At 41.8% G+C, this 20,658-nt stretch overlaps 2 protein-coding genes across 3 annotated transcripts; one reads left to right on the forward strand and one right to left on the reverse strand.

Annotated features, from left to right (window-relative positions):
* Window positions 1-4,028: 4,028 nt before the first annotated feature.
* LOC127754186 (disease resistance protein PIK5-NP-like) lies at window positions 4,029-9,262 on the reverse strand. Its single transcript, XM_052279665.1, has 3 exons — window positions 8,579-9,262; window positions 7,698-8,221; window positions 4,029-6,275 (listed from the first exon to the last, which is right to left on the reverse strand). The coding sequence occupies exons 1-3, from the start codon at window positions 9,146-9,148 to the stop codon at window positions 4,229-4,231; spliced, it is 3,141 nt and encodes a 1,046-aa protein (XP_052135625.1). The 5' UTR covers window positions 9,149-9,262; the 3' UTR covers window positions 4,029-4,228.
* Window positions 9,263-10,055: 793 nt separating this feature from the next.
* On the forward strand, window positions 10,056-16,992 carry LOC127755938 (disease resistance protein PIK6-NP-like). Of its 2 annotated transcripts, XM_052281547.1 has the most exons (3): window positions 10,056-10,430; window positions 10,934-12,055; window positions 12,207-16,992. In XM_052281547.1, exons 2-3 carry the CDS (start codon window positions 11,052-11,054, stop codon window positions 14,452-14,454), a joined length of 3,252 nt encoding a protein of 1,083 aa, XP_052137507.1. In that variant the 5' UTR covers window positions 10,056-10,430; window positions 10,934-11,051; the 3' UTR covers window positions 14,455-16,992. The 2 variants fall into 2 exon arrangements, with proteins under 2 accessions (XP_052137507.1, XP_052137506.1); XM_052281546.1 differs by lacking the exon at window positions 10,056-10,430 and having other exon boundaries at window positions 10,636-12,055.
* The last annotated feature ends 3,666 nt before the right edge of the window (window positions 16,993-20,658 follow it).

Below are 20,658 nucleotides of genomic sequence, written 5' to 3' on the forward strand. Positions count from 1 at the left end.
TGGTGTTTAATGAACCTCGCATATGGCAGTAGTAGCTAGAATACCACTCGTGCTTGGGATGGAACATAAAAATTTTTGCGCCCCAATTTTGTTTATGGATAATTCGTCATGTTCTACTAGCTAGCAGAATCTAGCACACGCAACATATAACCCCCTGCCTTATTGCCGCCTCTTTGTCCTTTTCTTTTAGATGCCTTGAATTTATAGAGATTGTACAGCTGACATGTGCAGTTAGATTACAGATGCAATTCATTGAATTTCCAACTCTACATGCCAGATGTATTAATTTAACAAATTCATCAATGAACCACCTCATTAGTTATGCTAATTAAAAGGAATATATAATCATCCGGGTGATGTCATTTATTGGGGTTGTCATCAATTTAGAATCCAGACCGAATTAAATCTGACATAAAAGAGTAAACTGTCCCTACATTGGTTCGTCGGTGGTTATTACTTTGTTTTCTTTTATGAAAAACTAGGAAGAAAGCTCGTGCAAATGCGCAGGTATTTCATTTATTATTTATCACAAAAATGTTAAAAGTAGTCATATCTCATTATATTCATTATAGCACACTACAGATTATCATATAGTAAAAATAAAGAAATATATAGACCGTGAAATACGCCGTAGGCTTTTATATAGTAAATGATAAAATTGTGTGCTAAATTAGAAAAAAATTCACTCTGTCCCGGTTATATAGATTCATCTAATATCACAACTACTTATTATTTTTGTATTTTTTTATGGATAATTATTATCATTGTTTTGAAGCTTACCATAGCTACCAAAGCTTTCTTCCCTAATACCTTGAAATATGGGTCCCATATCGACGAGTCGTTAAGTAGGATTGCATCCTAATTCACTATCATATGGGTCCCATATCGACGAGCCGTTAAGTAGGATTGCATCCTAATTCACTATCAACACCCTCGTAGAGGATTGCATCATTAAGTGAGAAGTTGAGCTCTTTTACCAATGGTAACCACCCACGGGGCAACCTCAACTTAGCCATACGCATGCCCCTGCTATATCATGGCAGTGTAGCAAGCTCTATTATCCATGCTTGACACCATTTTGAGAACAGATAAAGAGAAGTTGGAGGTGACTAAAATAGTTCCTTTAAAAGTTTTGAGTTGTTTTGTGGTATAGAGTATACACAATTTGTTTATGGTGTTAATCAGTATCACTCAAATTTTAATTGTAACAATATTCTCATTTGGAAATGAGAAAGGTTGATTATTCGACACTACTACAAAAAGTTATAGCTAAAAAAAAATACTACCATGATGATTTCTAGTATCATTTTTTATGTATTTTTATAAAAGCCTTCAGTTTAGCACTTTATTGTTTTCAACACTTGTTAATATGGATCTTAAATTATTTAATTGTCAGGAATATAAAGAATTACACTCATCATAAAACCAACATATATTTTTCAAAATTTCATACATGCATAGATCCACGCATATTTAACCCTGCATGAAGAGGACCCTGACAGATATAACCATGGAAATCTATATTCAATCAAATGTTGTTTAAATTTTATTATGATTTAGATCTCAACAACTTACTAGTACGTGTATATTATTATTATATGGATGGCATTAGTGACGAGATGGTTCATTAAAACTGTCTAAATTATGCATTGAGCATGTGAAGTTAGAATCTTGCAGGGTCTTTGTACACATGCTTGTTGACTGTTGTCTTATTTTCTTTTATGTTAGCTTTAGTTCATCCTTTTCAATTAATGGAACTTATTCTATGTCGAGAATAGTCCCACGTGAGCATCACACTGATGTGTATATATTTCTCTTCCATAGCATAGTAATGAGACAGTCATTATCTAACATATGCAACTGGATCATAGAATACACTTCATTGAATTTCCAACTTCACATGTTAGATGTACTATTTCTATCTTATTACCGGTACGTGTATATTATTATTATTATTATATGGATGGCATTAGCGACGAGGCGGTTCATTAAAAGTATCTAAATAGTGCACTAAGCATGTGAAGTTAGAATCTTAATAGCACATATATTTTACTCACAGAGTCTTTGTACACATTCTTGTTTTCTTTTTTATGCCAGCTTTAGTTCGGGCGCTTCGTGAAACTAATTCTAGCCGAGATACTTCTCGTCCTTCAAGGTGATCTAGATCTAATAATTCTGACATGATGCACATACTTGTACTGTACCAGCTAGTTGGATGGTGTATTCTAATTAACTAGTTGATACCCCGCGCTTTGCTGCGGGATATGTGGATGAATATATGTTATACATTATAAAAACTATAGACGTATATGTTTAAATAATGTGAAGATGGTGATTTAACATTGCTTGCGTGCTAAGTTCTAAAAATACAACTGAATTACAAATGATATATCATGTTTGCATAAGATAGAATACTCTAAATAATAATTGCTAGTGGGTGATGATGTGGCACACTTGCATGTTGAGCTTTAGAAGTTAGTGGGTACCAACTATATAGGAAGTATAGATGTGCCCTGTTAACCAAACCTCCCTATGGATATTTAATTAATTGAAAATATATAGTCCGGCGTAGATCTTAAAATATGTATTGTACACTACGATTTATCGGATGCTTGAACTAGCTAGTATTAATACCATATACATGTATGATGCATGTCACGTGCAGAGAGCCAGAGATCAGTTCTATATTTTTTTCCTTCTTCTTCTAGAATTCATTATAAAAAAATATAGTACTTGGTAACTGTAAAAGCAAACATTCTTCTAGAATTCATCTGACTAGATGAATATTTGAATGGGTAGTGATTAGTAAATTAATCTTGTCCTATGAATACATCTTTTTCTATGTATACATTGTTCTTGGTGCTGATGGACCTCGTATATGGTAGTAGTAGTAGTAGCTAGAGTAGCACTCACGCTTGGGGTGGAACATGAAAATTTTTGCGCCCCAATTTTGTTTATTGATAATTCGTCATGTTCTACTAGCTAGCAGAATCCAGCACACGCAACATATAGCCTCCTGCCTTATAGCCGACCTTTTGTCCTTTTCTTTTAGATGCCTTGAATTTGTAGAGATTGTACATCTGGCATGTACAGTTAGATTACTGATGCAGTTCACTGAATTTCCAACTCTACATTCTAGATATTAATTTAACAAATTCATCAATGAACAACCTCATTAGTGATGCTAAAATGAATATATACTCATCTGGGTGATGTCATTTATCGGGGGTTGTCATCAATTTAGAATCCAGACCAAATTAAATTTGACACAAAAGAGTAAACTGTCCCTACAACATAGGTTCGTTAGTGGTTATTACTTTGTTTTCTTTTTTAAAAAATATGAATCTATCTTACCGTGGTCTTCACGATTCCTCCTTAAACTCGACCTTATCTATATAAACTTTCATCTACCAATCGATTTTTTTTAACCGAATCCACTAAAAAACCATATCAAATTCGGGTGTTAACATATTGGTAAGATTGTACCATTTGGTGTAGTGGAAGACGACAGTGTTTTGGATATGATTTATGGCCTGTTTGAAACAGAGATGAACAAGACGATGATTAGAGGATGATATATTGCTTATAGGAATCGACTAAATATTATATACTAATTACAATGTTAACAAAATTATAACTTGGAAAAATCAATATGTATAATTAAGCAATGCTGATGGAAAGCTTTTAGAGTAACCGTATTTTTGAAAGCGTGACACGAATAATCAAGTGGAGATAAACTTTTCTAAAGAGTGACAAGTATAATCTGTTTAAGATAAAATGCAGTCATTAGTTTCGAACGGGTCTTATTATGTTGCTCCCTCTATCATAGAGTATAGTTATTTCTTGCTATTCACCTAGTATATATAGACGGGAGTAGGTGAATTTTGGAGCATGGCACTATAAAAAGATACGCCCTATCCAATATATAAAAAGTAAAATTTAATTTTTCAATAAATTCAGAAAAACACATCAACGAGCACTACACACTGTACTAATCTTGACGATGCATAGTATATATAGCAGCAGAGGCAACACAAATTAGGAGGAGGCTTTGAGTACATGAATGGAAGAGATTTTTTCTGTACAACTAACATTAGAATACAATAGCACTAGCTAGTTTCTTTTTGCTTTTTCGTAGTTGTTAAACTCCGGCGAGAACAAATCCGTAGCTGGTATTCGATCTCGGGCTGTTTCCTCTTGGATACCAGTGCTGCGGGTTCGGCCGCAGCTAGAGCAACTGATGGCGTAGTTTGGAGCAGTGTGGAGGACGAGCGGCCCACTGCTGCCAGTGACGACGGCATGCACTGTTTTCGCTGCTCCCGTGTGCCTCATTCGGTACCTCCTTATCGCCCTCAGTGATGAGAAGGCTGATCGGCTGGTTGGGATGCTGCCTTGCTTCTTTCTTCACGACGTCAATGGTGGCCTTGATGCCGGGGTTGTCGCTCTTGTACCATTTGGAGCAGCGGAAGACCACCTTTTGGAGGCTGAGCAGGTGGGTGATGCCCACAGCTGGATCATTGCTGGGCGGGCCTGCGTAGAACTTGAACTCGAGATGCTTGAGCTTGGGCATGGCTCCTTCCTGGAAGGTTATCCGTGGTACCCGGCTGTCGACATGGAATCTCTCCAGCATCCGGAAGCCTGTGTTGTTAATGATGATGGGCTCTCTTTGTGGGGCCTCGAACCTCAGCACAAGCATCTGGAGGTTAGGCATATTGTTGGCTAGAAACTCGTGGTCTTCCTCCTCTAGCTTCCACAGCCAGATGTCTAGGCAAGAAAGAACATCGAAATAATCTTTGAACACCTCCGGGATACACTTGCGCAAGCCAATAACCTTGAATATGCCAACAGGGGGAGATACTAAACGATCGACAATCGGGATAGACAAGACCTCCCTGCACTTTGCGAGGTCAGCCTCGGGAATACCCTTGATTAGATCTTCGGGTACGCCTTTGGGCAGCTGCATGCCCTCTTCACTGTCATCTGTAAGCACGCGCAGCGATTCCCAAATCTGCCCCGCTTGCCATGGCAGCTCTCTCACCTCCGTGTTCCTCACGTCTAGAATCCGTAGATGTTTCAATTCCCCAATCTGCGATGGCAGATCTCTGATACACGTGTTCCTCACGTCCAGAGTCCGCAGATGCTTGAGCTCCCCGATCTCCTGCGGGAGCTCTTCGATACGAGTGCTGCCCACGTACAAAATCTCCAGATGCTTCAGCTTCTGTATCTCCTGTGGGAGCTTAGTGATCCGCGTACCCTTGAGACCTAGGTACTTGAGCAGCCTGAGGCTCTCTAGCTGCTCACATATCTTCTTTAGGTGAGAGTCCTCTATATCGAGATTGTCTTCAAGGTCCAACACTCGCAATCTTTTAAACATATCAAAGGGGACTCCTGTCACGTCACCAAGGATGACGAGGCTCCGAGTGTGTGACACATCCATACTTGGAGAGGATTGTGTGAAGCATTTCATTGGGTACCCTCTTTGAAGACAAAGCCGGCGAATCGCCATTGTTGGAGAGGAGTAGGATGATAGAGATGCACTAGTACTAGTATCAGACCCCATACCCAAACATGTTACAACATTGTACTCCTTCGACTTGTATCTAAGGATGGCCAGCATCATAGGGTGGATCTCATACTCGTTCCACTCTCTATGCTTAATCCATCCTCTGCCGACAAGCTCATCAAAGTAACCTTCTGCTTCTTTCTCTTCTGAAACAAATCCTTCAGCAATCCACCTTGTGACCAAACGGCCCCTTTCAACAATCCCACCATCAAGCCAATGGTACACACTACAGCATAACAACAAAGTCCTCAGATAGAGAGGAAGATGGTCGTAACCACGGCATAAACTCTCTGCCAACGGCTTCAAGGATGGGATGTCCAAAATACCATCCTCTACCAGTCTAAGAGCCCTCCATTTTTGCCGTTCATCATCACCAGCTAAAGCTTGTATCTCTTCTGCCAATGCTGACGACACACAAATTAGTGCTAACGGCATACCATAGCACATGTCCACGATATAATAGCATGGATTAATGTTCATACACGTGACAGACTTTCTTGCTACCCTGTCACACAACAACCAAGCATCCAGATAATCCAGAGCCTCAGTTTCGTAAACAAACGCATCAATGTCATCATTGCGACACTTTTCAGCTATTGAATTAAGACGAGTAGTCATGATTATTCTACTACCCAGATCATTCTTTGGAATGGACTTTCTGATGACTTCCCACTCTTCCCAGCGCCAAACGTCATCAATTATAATAAGATACCTTTAGAAGTTGAAAAGAGTAAATAAGCCTCAATATATAGCATATTACTACTACTATATTAACACTAAGAGCAAGTTCAATAGTATAGCCAACTGCTGGCTCCAAATCATCTATAGCTAATCTAATAGCCCATTCATACAATAGTTACCTATAAAAATACACTACATCATTAATACGCAGTCCTACCTCTCATACACTCATAACGTATTGGAGTCCGTATTACAGCCGGCTACAAATCTGTAGCCCGCTTTCTTCTCTCTCTTCTCTTTTCTTCTCGATATGTGGTTATAGCTGGCTTATAGCCTGCTATTGTACCTGCTCTAAGGCTTAGTTCTATTTCTCCAACTTCAACTTCAACTCTCTCATTTTTCGTTAGCACGCTTTTCAAACGGTTAAATGGTGTACTTTTTTAAAAAAAATTCTATATAGAAGTTGTTTAAAAAAAGCAAAGAAATTTATTTTTCAAATTTATAATAGTTAATACTTAATTAATCATGTACTAATGAGGTTTCTCGTTTTACGTGCGTGAAAAATTTTCCTCCTTTTCTAAGCATCGAACCGGGCCTAATACATGCAACTAATAATATATAGCTTATCTATCCTACCACATGAGAAGCTTAATTCCCCTTTGAGATGATCGAACAATCAGCTTTGATGTCAGTTTGTCATCTACCCTCTTTTTATAGAAATTCTAATTAAGACCATTCTGCAGAATTTGATATCAAACATTTTTTTTCATTCATTTCTCTTATAACATATTTTCAATCACTGTGAAATTAAAATCATATAAAAATATTTCCAAATACGAATTTAATGATGCCATGCGCATATGACACTAAACTTAGTTTAATTATCTGTTAAAATTTTCAAATACTGATTATTTTTCCTATGAATATTGATGTGTTTTAGGCCGAAGGAAGTAGTTTTTTAAATTAAAAAGGAAGACAGAAGTGTTTGCCCTCATGGTAATTTTTTTTATTGATATATTTTTGGTACTGTACTGGAACTCATCGATCGAGGACAGCTGACAGCAGACAACATCAGCATTATATTGATAGTTTGTTCACTTTAATTTGGGCCACCGATCGAGGATCTATGTAATCTATAGCATAATTTCAATGTAATATTGTAGAGAGGTAGAGAAAATTTGCGGGCCTATTCAGACGATTGTTGGTATTTGGCAAAATGAATCTTTTCAAAATTTACAATGTTAAAATTTTAGCAAGTTGGTTACATTGCTAAATTTCCTAAAAAAAAGTTACATTGCTAAATTTTTGTAGCATAGATTAAATGTGTTGTTGCTAAAATTTTTCAGGCATTACAAATGTTTGTTAGCAAATTAAATGCATCAACATGTTTATTAACTTTTTTAAAAAAAGTAATATAATTTAAAACAACATCAATCTAAAAAGCTCTGCTTACTTTTTGGCGATGAGATAAGCTGATATGTTGTCAATGAGACACTGTTGGTGCGGTGTTCCGGTCCCACAATATGGTGTTGCATCATTATCTGCTCCTACTTGCAAGAAAATATCAGTAAGAGTCTCGGTGAGATTGGCACCCGGAGAGACTGACACGAAAGCCCGGTATTGGAATTGCTGCTCTGTCGTTGAGTGATGGGAGTACAGCAGTTTTGCAAGAGTTGTTTTGCCTGCGCCAGGCAATCCAAGGATGCATACTGTTTTGACCTCGTGAAATTCACAGGGCATCGTCGTCGTCTCCTCCACCTTTTTTCCCTTATCCTCGACCTGCACCAACTGGGCGTGGCCCGCCTTATTCCGGAGGGTGGACAAGAGCTTGCGGATGTTCGCGCCTTCACCATCCAACTGCAACGTATCTCCAAACAAACTTCCCGAACGAAATCGTTCAAACGAATCACGCGCCCATCTAAATGGATGGTTCGGGCCGCCCCACTCTCTCTCCGGCACCTTGACCACAATACTTTGCTGCAGCAAAAAACATTAGTTGATCATCGAACCATTCTGTTACTGCAGTCTACGGGAATAAGACGCTCCAATTTAATGGGTTGTGTTTTTCTTTTGACAAATCAATCCTTTTTTTTCATGTATCGTACGTTCACTTTTTACAACGCTGATCCATATCCAATAAAAATTGTATGTAAAATTAATCTAGAAAAGAAATAAAGCAATTAAGAAGTTGCAGATCATATTATACTATTTTTTTTAAAAAAAAAGACTCCAATAATAATGGTGAATAATAAACATGCTACCGTCCACCACAATTACCAAGTGAAATCCCTCACTTGGTAAAAAAGAAATAAAAGGAGTAGAGATATGTTTTACCTCCTTATCATGCCATGGTGTTGCGGTGCGCCACCGGGAAGCATATGTGCTTGTGTCCGCACCTTGTTCCAGCAATTTGATGAGCTCTTTCAAATGTTGTTCCATCTCCACGAGCTCCGACACATCCATCATGTTGTGGACGAAGCGAGCGTGAGGAGGTGGAGAGTCTACGGTTGCCGCGGTTAGGGATGGTTGATGTTGCTCCACCGGTGGCCTCCAGTACCGGCTGTCGGAGAACCGCTTGGAGACATCGTCAACTCTTGTCTTGAGCTCATCATCGAAAGGGCTACCGTCGCCGCCCTCCAAGAAGAAGTCGTCGATGGCGTCGTCGATGTCGTAGGACAGCTCCCGCACCGCCGCCATCAACTCATCCTTGCACAAAGCATCGACATCCTCCCCCGTCATTCCCAAATTAATCCTCGGGAGGAGGAGAGAGTGCACGGCCTCCAGCTGGCACCTGATGAACATGGCGTCGCTCCGGGTCCTCTCCGAGTGTTCGTCGCCCAGCAAAGCGGACAGCTTCGATAGGACGGGAGCCAAGGCCCCCGTAGCGACGCTGTATACGGCCATCGGAGCCGCCCGCCGCCTCGGCCTCTCACTGATTTTGGGCTGGTGAGTATTCACTAGCTAGCTAGCTTGTGGACTGGTGGTCACTAGGGTAGGGTGGATTGCGAGTTAAGTGAGCATCCGATGATTGTTTTTATCTTAGTGCCAAACCAGCGCCCGCCTGCACCAGCTTAGAGCTGAGTATTTAATGTTAAGCGGTTTCTTTAAAAATTGACACAACGGAAATATACTTTAGGTGAAGTACAGAATAAAAGGTGGGTTACATAGTTGTAACGGTAAGGGTCTGTTTGGCACAGCTTCAGCTTTGTCCAGATTCTCTGTTTTTTTATGGAATTAGTAAAGCTACTCCTAAAAAATGAACTATGAGAGTGGAGCTAGGTTTTTCTGCTCCATAACTCCGTTTCAATCCAAAAGACTCACAACCCTTTAATTTTTTAACATATTTACACAAAAATGCCACTGAACTATCCCCAAACTCATCTCCTCATCTCTCTCCCTCCCACCTCCCACGAGCGGGCCCCCAGGCGGTGGCCGACAGTGGTGCTCCAACAGGGCCGGGCTAGCGGCACACGGTGGCGGCGGACGGTGCACAGGCGGCTGTGTGTGGCCGGTGATGGGCAGTGCAAGCGGGACGACACACGGGCGCACAGGCGGTGCGAGCGAGGACGACGATAGGGCGGCGGGTGTGCTGCGCGTGGCGCGAGCGAGGACAGTATATGAATAATTAAGTATTGTATAAAAAACTTTATAATTTGGTTAATATGATTTTTTTAATAACTATTCTATAGAAAGTTTTGAAAAAAAAAATGTTTCGTTTAATAGTTCGGGAAACGTGCTCATGATTAGAAGTTGAGAAAGGGAAGTTCCAAACAAAAACTAATAGTTAAGGGTTCCTTTTTGAACAGAAAAAATATCTTATAAGATTTATTTCAAATAGACCCTTTTATAAGGGCACCTGAACCGTAAACCATGGGCCGTTCTTATTCCCCTTGTTAATTTGTTTTTCAGGGAGCGTCTGCACTCTACCGTACCGTAGGCTGCTGATGCCTCCGCCCAAAACTTCTACCTCTAGCTAGCTGCTGCTCTGCTCTCCTCTCCTCTCTGTCCCTTCCGCCTGTTCCCCCGTTCGCCGTTGGCTTCTGTTCCATGGGTGCCTCGTGCCCATGCCCATCCCTCCAGTTTTACTTTCGTATTGAGATCTCTTGGAGCTTCTGAAGAATCCTTGCCATGTTAGCCAGCCACCAGTTGATGTGTCTGCTGCCAAGATCTTCCGTGCTTTGCCAAGGTGAACAATCTTTTCACTCTTGGGTTTTTCCTTACTGCAAGCAATGAAGGTATAGGTACCATTAACTTTGAAGCTTGGAGGAGGAAAAAAAGATGTATCTGTTCATTTATTTGGTGGGGTGGGGTGGGGGGGTGGCAGTTGGTAAAATTTCAGTGGTAGGAGAGTAATGCTTTACTGCTTGGTACATTTGCATAGGTTGTAGATTGGTGACAATTTATTGCATGTTCACATGAATTGGTCATACTGATTCCAGTTTGTATACTATTCGTTATATTGTTTCTTACGAATATGCATGCATGAAAGAGGTACTGCGTAATAGAAGAATATTGATAGAGCATATACATATAAGTTCTAAAATTAGAAGAAAAGAAACATATTTACATGAGGTAGCACTGGACAAAAAGCGCTCCTGAAAATAAAATTACTTTCCAAGTATTATTAATGAGTATTCATTCACTGTATGGTTGGTTTTTGTTTTCATTTTTCTCCTTTTCCCTGGGCAGGCCAAGGAAACTCTCAGCTGGGGTTCAGTGCTTGATCTCAACGTACTGTGTATGTCTCACTCACACTCTCCAGTGCTTGCAAGAGCTGACAATTGCAGCGAAGAGTACAGAAGACAAGATGGAGTTGGTGGTAGGTGCTTCGGAAGCCACCATGAGATCTCTCCTGGGCAAGCTGGGCAACCTTCTTGCCCAGGAGTATGCTCTCATCAGCGGCGTCCGTGGTGACATCCAGTACATCAATGACGAGCTTGCCAGCATGCAGGCCTTCCTCCGTGACCTCAGCGTTTTGCCGGAGGGTCACTACCATGACAACCGGAGTAAGGACTGGATGAAGCAGATCCGAGACATCGCCTATGACGTTGAGGACTGCATCGATGACTTTGCCCACCGGCTCCCCCAGGATTCAATCAGCGACGCCAAATGCTCCTTCCTAGTCACGAAAATGTATGAACTCTTGACATGGTGGCCTCGTCGTGATATTGCTTCGAGAATTGCTGAACTCAAGGTACGGGCGCAACAGATCGCGGATCGGCGCAACAGATATGGAGTGAACAACCCAGAACTGCACTGTGACAGCAGCAACAGGCCCAGAGCCCGTTCTGCGGCTCAAGACATTGCTGAGTATCAGGTCACAAAACTTCAGATCATCGGTATAAAGGAGCCTGTGGCGATGAAGACTGTCATGGAAGACCTTGAGAAGTGGTTAACCGAACCTCGACCTGATAACGGGCGAGCTGTTCTGTCCATTGTCGGTTTCGGTGGTGTGGGGAAGACCACCATTGCCATGGCTTTGTACAGAAAAGTCAGTGGTAAATTTGGCTGCCGGGCGTCAGTAGCTGTGTCTCAGAACTATGACCAAGATGCAGTCCTCAGGAGTATTCTGAATCAAGTCAGCAACCAGGAGGAGGCCGGTAGCAGCACAGAAAGTAGTAGAGATACCACAGCAAGTAGAGAGGAGAACACTGCTGAGCCAGGCACTAAAAGCACGTTTATCAAATTGAAGAAAGCCCCATCACTGTCACTGCTCGGAAGAAATGATGATAAGACACCGGTCAGGCAGCAGGAAACAATGGACTATGTTCAGCTTCGCCAAGAACTGAAACGGCGCCTGGGCGAAAAGAGGTATCCTGTTCGTAAACATTTGTTTTGCTCATATGCCAATTAACTTGTAAATCCACATGTTTATTTCCTTCTACACACAACACCACCAGTTTTTGAACGGCATTTTTCTTCTCTCTGAGGTGTGCTCGTTTTCTTTTCATCATATATACAGATATATCCTCTTGATTGATGACATTTGGTCTGCCAATACATGGTTGGATGTCGTCATACCGTTTTTGCCGGATGAAGCTAATAACAACAGCAGAATAATAGTGACTACAAGATTTCATGCTGTTGGTTCCACATGCTCCCGTGGACATAAAAATGTTGAGGCCACATCCTCCCCTAGACCTGGAAATAATCGTGTGCATAAAAATGTTGAGGCCACATCCTCCCCTAGACCTGGAAATGATCGTGTGCATAAAAATGTTGAGGCCACATCCTCCCCTAGACCTGGAAATGATCGTGTGCATAAAAATGTTGAGGCCACATCCTCCCCTAGACCTGGAAATAATCGTGTGCATACTGTTGATTTTCTCAGCGATGACGAGTCCCAAAACTTATTTAATGCAAGCATTCCTGATTCAATGAAAAGTGCAGATAGAGACAAGGAGTTATCGAGCATATGTGGGGGATTACCTTTGGCCATTGTCACCATGGCTGGTCTTGTCGCCTGCAACCCAAACAAGACCGACTGCGATTGGAGTAAACTTTGCAAATCATTATTTCCAGATCCAGTAACTACTCTTAACCTGGATGGGGTTACGAGGATACTGGATTGTTGTTACAATGATTTGCCTGCAGATATCAAGACCTGCTTATTGTACTTGAGTATATTTCCAAAGGGTTGGAAAATTAGTAGGAAGCATTTGGCCCGGCGATGGATTGCTGAAGGTTTTGCTACTGAGAAGCAAGGGCTAACCGAGGAGGAAGTTGCAGAGTCATACTTTAATCAGCTCACAAGAAGGAACTTAATACGTCCTGTGGAGCATGGCAGCAATGGGAAGGTAAAAGCCTTTCAAGTTCATGACATGGTTCTTGAATACATCATGTCCAAGTCAATCGAAGAGAATTTTATTACTGTGGTTGGTGGACAGTGGCAGGTGACTGCACCAAGCAATAAAGTCCGTCGACTGTCGATGCAAAGCAGTGGATCCAAGAATGGAAATTCAACAAAAGGCCTGAACTTGGCTCAAGTGCGATCACTGACAGTGTTTGGGAACCTGAACCATGTGCCATTCCGTTCATTCAACTATGGGATAATACATGTGCTGGATCTTGAGGGTTGGAAGGGTTTGAAAGAGAGACATATGACAGAGATATGTCAAATGCTTGTACTCAAGTATTTGAGCATCCGGCGGACAGAAATTGCCAAAATTCCCTCCAAGATCGAGAAACTCGAGTATTTGGAAACTCTTGACATAAGGGAGACAGACGTCAAGGAGCTGCCTAAGTCTGTAGGCCAGCTAAAACGGATCCATAGTATACTTGGAGGGAACAAAAAAACACGGGAGGGGCTGAGCTTGCTTCAAGAAAAAGGAAATAAGACAATTAAAAACCCGTTGCCTCAAGGTAAAACAAAGGAGCCTGCAAAGAAAGGATTCTTGTCCCAAGAAAAAAGTAAAGGCATAATGAAGTCACTCCATGTGCTGTCAGGGATTGAGATCGATGAGAAATCAGCAGCTGTAGCTACAAGCCTTCATCAGTTGACAGGACTAAGGAAGCTTGCCATATACAAGCTCAACATAGAATGGGGAAGTGAAGTATTCCAAGAATTACGCTCCTCTATTGAGTACCTTGGCAGCTGCGGCCTGCAGACTCTGGCCATCAATGATGAGAATTCTAACTTTATCGACTCATTGGACGACATGTCCGCACCTCCAAGATATCTCATCGCCCTTGAGCTGTCCGGCATGTTGTACAGGCTACCCGAGTGGATCACCAGCATTACTACTCTCAACAAGTTAACCATATCTATAACAGTTCTTATGACTAAAACTTTGGAGATCCTCCGCAGTTTACCTTCATTGTTTTCCCTCACCTTCGCCTTTTCACTTAGTGCAGCGAAGCAGGATCTGGACAAAATAAAGGACATCCTTGAGAACAATAAATTGGCCACTGATGGGGAAATCGTCATTCCAGCTGAAGGATTCAAGAGTCTTAAGCTGCTTCGTTTCTTTGCACCTTTCGTGCCGAAGCTCAGCTTTTCGGACAAGAATGCAATGCCAGCACTCGAAATCATTGAAATGCGGTTTAAAGACTTCGAGGGTCTATTCGGCATCGAAATACTTGAAAATCTCCGTGGGGTGCATCTCAAAGTTAGCGATGGGGCAGAAGCAATAACCAATTTCCTAGCAAGTGATTTGAAGGATAATACTGAGAAACCAAAGGTATTTGTTGATGGCATCGTCACTGCATGACAAGTTAAATTGTTGCAAATCGGAGAACTTACAAATCATCTGATGCTGCCCCTCTATCATTACTCTTATAATATATTGCTGTTATTACTCTCCTGGCTAAATAACATAGGATGGCATGGTATATATGTTACCTCTTACCATGATCCCATCGTAGTTTGATTTCACTTGTTGTTATAGTGTCTGTTGAGCTGTGTTTTCTCTTAATAAAGGGGAGATCCCAGCAAGAAACCATTCTGATCCTTTTATTTAGTTATTAAACTCTTTAAATGATGGGATTGCTATATTTATGGTTCCACAATTTCCATGAATACAATTTATTTTAGCCTTTGGCTGGTGTGCAGATGTGTACTGTCATTGCTCACAAACCATTGAAAATAGTTGATGGGCAATTTGGTCTCACTGTTAGTATAATTCTTGTTCTAGTTAGTCTTTTGGTTATGTTAGCTAGTTAGCAGCTGTTGCTCAGTTTGATTTTTTTCCCCCTGTGGATAGCTGCTATTAGCGGTAGATCAATTTTGATTTTACCACTAGCTGAATACAGCAGCAGTAGAAGTCGGTTCAGCAAACCGACTTGACCATCTACCATATATCACCCGTTCCCTTGGAATGAAAGGTACCTTCAGAAAACTACTCTATTTTGCTTCTGCTCTCAGTCCTATTCTGCCTCTCGCCTACTCTGCTAGTTCAGAAACTTCACTCAATAAAGGCCTAATGCTCCTCTATTATTGGTGCCCAAAATTAGCCTTTGCGCTATGTTTACAGTTGTAAAACTTACGTAAATTTTGTGTATTAGTACTGTAATTTTGTGATTTTTTTTCGTCCAGTAATATTTTTATTTACCAGAATTGTGATTTCAAGGTATATCTGGTAAGCTTCAACCGGATTCGTTCTGTTTTTAATTTAATCTAGCTAAAATTTTAACAGTATGCGTGCACTGGTTTTTCCCGTTCTTATCCAATGTAAATTTATTTCATGCCAATACAAATACTGGCAACTGGTGTCATTAACGTATAAATGGGCCACCTACATAAAACCTGTGAAGTTAGTTGGGCTGTCTAGAGTAACCTCAATGGATTAATGGGCCAGTTGGAGAAAGAGAAATAAAAAGAAAATTTATATACTACTAGGTGAGAAAACACTTGGCGAAACAGCCAACTCTAAAGACCAAAGGTACACTGTACCGACCACCCGCTCGTTTGTCCCTGTTGCTTGTTCTGAATTGTGTAGTTCGAAATTTTGACTGCTTTTGTCATACTAGTTTTGTTTCTAAGGATGGATATGGTAGTAAATAAGAGCCACTGCATGGAATATTTTTTTTTTCAGTTGTACAACACAAAGATTTCTAATGGATCACAATACCATTTTTGTTCTCTTTGAAGGGATGTATGATCTGGCAAGTAAAACATGGAGCAGGTGCAGCACCAGAGTAGAATAGAAGCGACCCAATATTTATCAGAGCAAAGTCAACCACACCTCCAAGCTATGGCTCTCAATTTGTAACCAGTTATTGACAATACTATATGTTGCCAAATAATTAACATCAAAGAACTAAGGCAGCTAACTGTTGACGCCTTTTCTGGTCACACCGCCAAACATGATCCACGGTCCACCTAAAGCTTTGCGGTGATATGGAGTCGCTAACCCCGGGTTAAGATGGGTTTAGAAGATCAAAACCAGCTAGCAGAGCCGATTTAGGCAAATAGGGATAAACACCTGTCTCGTGGGCGGAACAGAAGTCAGAACAAACCTAGAAAGAGAACCCGCACTCTCGCGACAAAGATGGACAGCTATCAGCGCAAACCGACGAAGATGGACAAAATTAGACTAAAACCAGCCTCATGAAGGAAATCGGGTCCTTTCCAAATTTGGCCATATTTTCCTATATCCGCTTTAGGTGTCAAACTAGGAAGTTGGCCCGCGCCTATGCACGGGCATTTATATTGTTGAAAGATAACATTATAGTTTATTCAAAAATTATCTTATAGTAGTAGATAGAAAACTAAATATAGGACAATATCCTTTTAAAATATCCAGGGGTTTTATTTTTTAACATATCTCATAAACCATTCATCAACTTTTGAATAGAAGATGGATAAGCTCATATAATTTTTGCATCGAGTAAATATTAAACTACCGCTAGCTAATTATCATTCATATCATTTGTACATATACTATGTAAATATGGGTACAAGCGAAACTTATGAGATCAAGGAACTCAAAGTTCTTATGATTGAATTGACTCGTGAAGGCACATGACAAACAAATTATGTGTAGATTAAAAGTTAGATTTTTTTCCCCCTCTATACAAGTTCAACAATATTTTCTTCATAGTATTAAAGAACTTTAAACGGTTTTTGTTGGTGTAAATATGTATTGTACCAAGGACCTATCTGTAAAGTGTTATGCTAATAGAATAGATGAGGAAGGGGTGAGCTGAGTAGGCTAACCCTAGAAAAATTCCCCAAATTGAACAATATGGTATCAGAGCAGGTCGCCGGCGACTGGGGAGGTTGAACCCTAGCTGGCGAGGTCGCAGCGGCGCGGGCCGAGGCGAGGTTGGCGCGGCGTGACGACGCGCGCGCGAGGCCAGCGTGGCCGCACGCGGCGGAGACAGTTGGTGGCCGCGGCAGGAAGCGGCGCTGTGCCGGCGCAGGACGGCAGCGCTGCTAAGGCGGGACGTGGAGTGAGGAAGCGACGGTGTCGACGGCAAGGAGCACCAACGGCGACGACGCGTGCGGAGGGCTAGCTGGTGACGGCGTGTGGCAGAGGAGCAGGTTGTTGCTGCTGCTGGTGAGGTGTTGGTGCTGCTGCTACTTGAGAAGGTGAAGTGGGCGCTTGGCTTGCTGTTGCTGCTGTATTTGCTGCTGCTGTGCTGATTTGGGGAAGAAACTGAGTACTTGCTGCTGTGCTGAAAACTGAGAAGTAGTGCTATTGCTGCTGTTCTGTTTTGGTGAGAAACTGAGGAGTAGTGTTGTTGCTCCTATTAGTTGATTTGGCTAATATTTGATCTGCCATGGGGGATTGAAGTCTGGTCCTTGTTGTATCTCTGTTAATGTGGTAAAGAAGAAGCTAAGGGAAGAAAAAAAATGTCTTCTGGGGAGGGAAAGGAGGTTGTGGATACTTCCTTGCTTGTTACTAAAGGTGATATGAAAGGTTTGCTAGAGGATTTGCTGAAGATGGGCATGATAGGTCCTAGGAATGCGGCTGGAGTGTCTGAAGTGAAACTAGAATTGATGCCAAATGAGTTGAGGTTGGAGGGGAGCAAAAATTATTTGAGTTGGTGTAGGAGAGCCCAACTGATGTTGAGAGCAAAAGGGGTGGATCATTTTTTACTAGAGAGTTGTGAAGAACCTTCTGATAAGGAGAGCCAAGCATGGAGGACGTGGAATACTACAAATTCCACTGTGGTATCTTGGTTGATGACCTCGGTGGCTCCTTCTATTGGCAGGATGATAGAAGCTATCCAGAATGCTGCAGTTGTATGGAAGACGCTGAGCAACATGTATTCAGGAGAGGGAAATGTAATGATGATGGTTGAGGCTCAGAACAAAGTGGAGAATTTGAAGCAAGAGGGGAGAACAGTCCAAGAGTACGCTAGCGAGCTGCAACAGTTATGGGCAGATCTTGATCACTATGATCCCCTACAATTGAAACATGAGGATGACATTGTGATTGGAAATAAATGGCTGCAGAGGCGAAGAGTCATTCATTTCTTGAAGGGGTTGAACAAGGAGTTTGAGGATAGGAGAGCAGCTATGTTCCACCAAGCTACATTGCCCACTATGGAAGAGGCCATTTCAGCAATGGTGCAAGAAGAGATGAGATTGAGGTTGATGAGAGGTACAAATCCTATAAGATCAGCATACATTGCAGCTGATAATAGGGAATGCTACAATTGTGGGCAAGTGGGTCATGTGAGCTACAATTGTCCCACTTCCCGGAACATTGGTGGTAGGGGATCGATTCGAGGAGGGCATGGTGGAACTCGTGGTGGATTTGGAGGAGACTGTGGTGGTTTTGGGGGAAATCGTGGTGGTAGAGGAGGTGATCGTGGAGGTCGTGTTGGAGGTCGTGGTAGGGGCAGAGGTGTTCCTCAGGCCAATGCAGCTACGGAGGATGGGAAAGTTGTTACCCTAATAGGTGAACAAGTGACACAATGGGAGGAATGGCAGAAGAACAAGACCAATGAGAGCTCTAACACCACCACTCACTTTGGTAACTTCGCCAACTACGCCCAAGTGGGTGAAGGTACTCAGGCACAGGCACTTGCATCTACATATAGACATCCTATAGATTGGATCATAGACTCAGGAGCATCAAAGCATGTCACAGGATTGCATAATACTTTCACATCATACACCCCTTATATCCACTCTGAAACTATCCAAATCGCTGATGGTACATCCAAGCCTATTCATGGTATAGGGTCGGTAGAGTGCACATCATCAATGAACTTGTCTTCTGTTCTGCATGTTCCTTCCTTTCCAGTTAACCTTCTCTCAGTTAGCTCGGCTATTGATCAACTCAAGTGCATTGTTGTATTTGATGAGAATTCTTGTCTGTTCCAGGAGAAGGGGACTGGGAGGAGGATTGGGACTGGAGTCAGGCGTGATGGGTTGTGGTACATCAATCATGAGGAACTGGGACTAGCTGCGGTGGTTGGAGATGTTGAGAAGGAGATCAGTTTGCTTCACTGTCAGTTAGGACATCCATCTTTTGAGATTTTGAGTAAGTTGTATCCAGACCTCTTTAGTAGAGTGGATAAGCATAGATTGGTGTGATGCTTGTGAGCTTGGCAAACATACTCGCTCTACATATGTTGGAATTGGTCTTCGTAACTGTGAGCCCTTCATATTAATACATTCTGATGTTTGGGGACCATGCCCAGTTACTTCTGTGAGTGGTTTCAAGTGGTTTGTCACCTTTATTGATTGTCACACTCGTATGACTTGGATTTATATGCTTAAACACAAAAGTGAGGTCCTTCGTTGCTTCCAAGACTTTCATAAATTAGTGACAACTCAGTTTGATGCAAAAGTTAAGATTATTCAGACTGATAATGGAACAGAATATATCAATAATGAATTTGTGTCATGTCTCAGATGAGGGGATTATTCACCAGACTACTTGTCCTGGCACCCCTCCTCAAAATGGTGTAGCTGAGAGAAAGAATCGGCATTTGCTAGAAGTGGCAAGATCTCTGATGTTCCAGATGAATGTACCAAAGTATCTATGGAGTGAGGCTGTGATGACAGCAGCATATCTTATCAATCGCATGCCTTCCAGAATACTTGGTATGAAGTCTCCTGCCGAACTATTATTGGGTAAGCGAGAGTTCAAGGTTCCTCCAAAGGTGTTTGGCTGTGTTTGTTTTGTGCGAGATCACCGACCTTCTGTTGGCAAGTTAGATCCTCATGCAGTAAAGTGTGTGTTTGTTGGCTATGCTTCGAGTCAGAAGGGGTATAAATGTTGGGATCCCATTGGGAGAAGACTGTTTGTGAGTATGGATGTGACATTTCGTGAGTTTGAGCCCTATTATAAAAGTAAAGGAGATCTTGACCAATTTCTTGAGGAATTCTCGACTGTCATGGAGATTGATAGTCGAGAGGGGGAGAGAGAGAGAGGTGACATACATGAAAAAAATGTTGGTGACAAGAATGGAGAGGCAGTAGTGATTGGATCAATACCATGCTCTATTGATGATGCGAGTAAAGAAGTAGTGGAAGTCATTGAAGATACACAAGATGAGGATAGAGAAATGGTCCCTCATGAAGAGGATGGAGAAGAAGGAGAAGTAGTTGTTGGGACAATTCCATGTCCTATGGAGGGAGCCGAAAGGGTGAAACAAAAGGATGTGCTAGTTTACCAAAGGAGGCGGTTTGATAGTCAGGGGGAGAAAAGAAAAGGGTTAGTGCAAAGTCAAATTGAAGAGTTACCACACCCAAAATGTCCAGTCCCTGAATCCTCCCAGAGTCTCTCTCCTCCAGCCTCCTTGGCTTCTCTTGAGACAATTGGTAATACTTCTCCAACTCTTGAACATGTAGAATTACCTCTTGCACAACGTAGAGAGACTAGATCCAATGCTGGTAGACCTCCTATACGTCTTGGTTTTGAGCATCTTAGTTCTATGCATGACATTGCAAACTATATCACATATTCTCATGTTTCACCAGCATACAAAACATTTATTGCATCATTACAGGC

This window comes from Oryza glaberrima, chromosome 11, assembly GCF_000147395.1.
Source record: "Oryza glaberrima chromosome 11, OglaRS2, whole genome shotgun sequence".
Lineage (NCBI taxonomy): Eukaryota > Viridiplantae > Streptophyta > Magnoliopsida > Poales > Poaceae > Oryza > Oryza glaberrima.

Excerpts from the sequence above, each read along its gene's own strand:
- LOC127754186 (XM_052279665.1), bottom strand. The coding sequence starts at position 9,148 with ATGGCCGTATACAGCGTCGCTACGGGGGCCTTGGCTCCCGTCCTATCG. Across the intron at positions 8,222-8,578 it reads CACCATGGCATGATAAGGAG|CAAAGTATTGTGGTCAAGGT; the intron begins GTAAAACATATC and ends TTTTTGCTGCAG. Across the intron at positions 6,276-7,697 it reads GCTTATCTCATCGCCAAAAA|GTATCTTATTATAATTGATG; the intron begins GTAAGCAGAGCT and ends CAACTTCTAAAG.
- LOC127755938 (XM_052281546.1), top strand. The coding sequence starts at position 10,872 with ATGAGTATTCATTCACTGTATGGTTGGTTTTTGTTTTCATTTTTCTCC. Across the intron at positions 12,056-12,206 it reads CGGCGCCTGGGCGAAAAGAG|ATATATCCTCTTGATTGATG; the intron begins GTATCCTGTTCG and ends TCATATATACAG.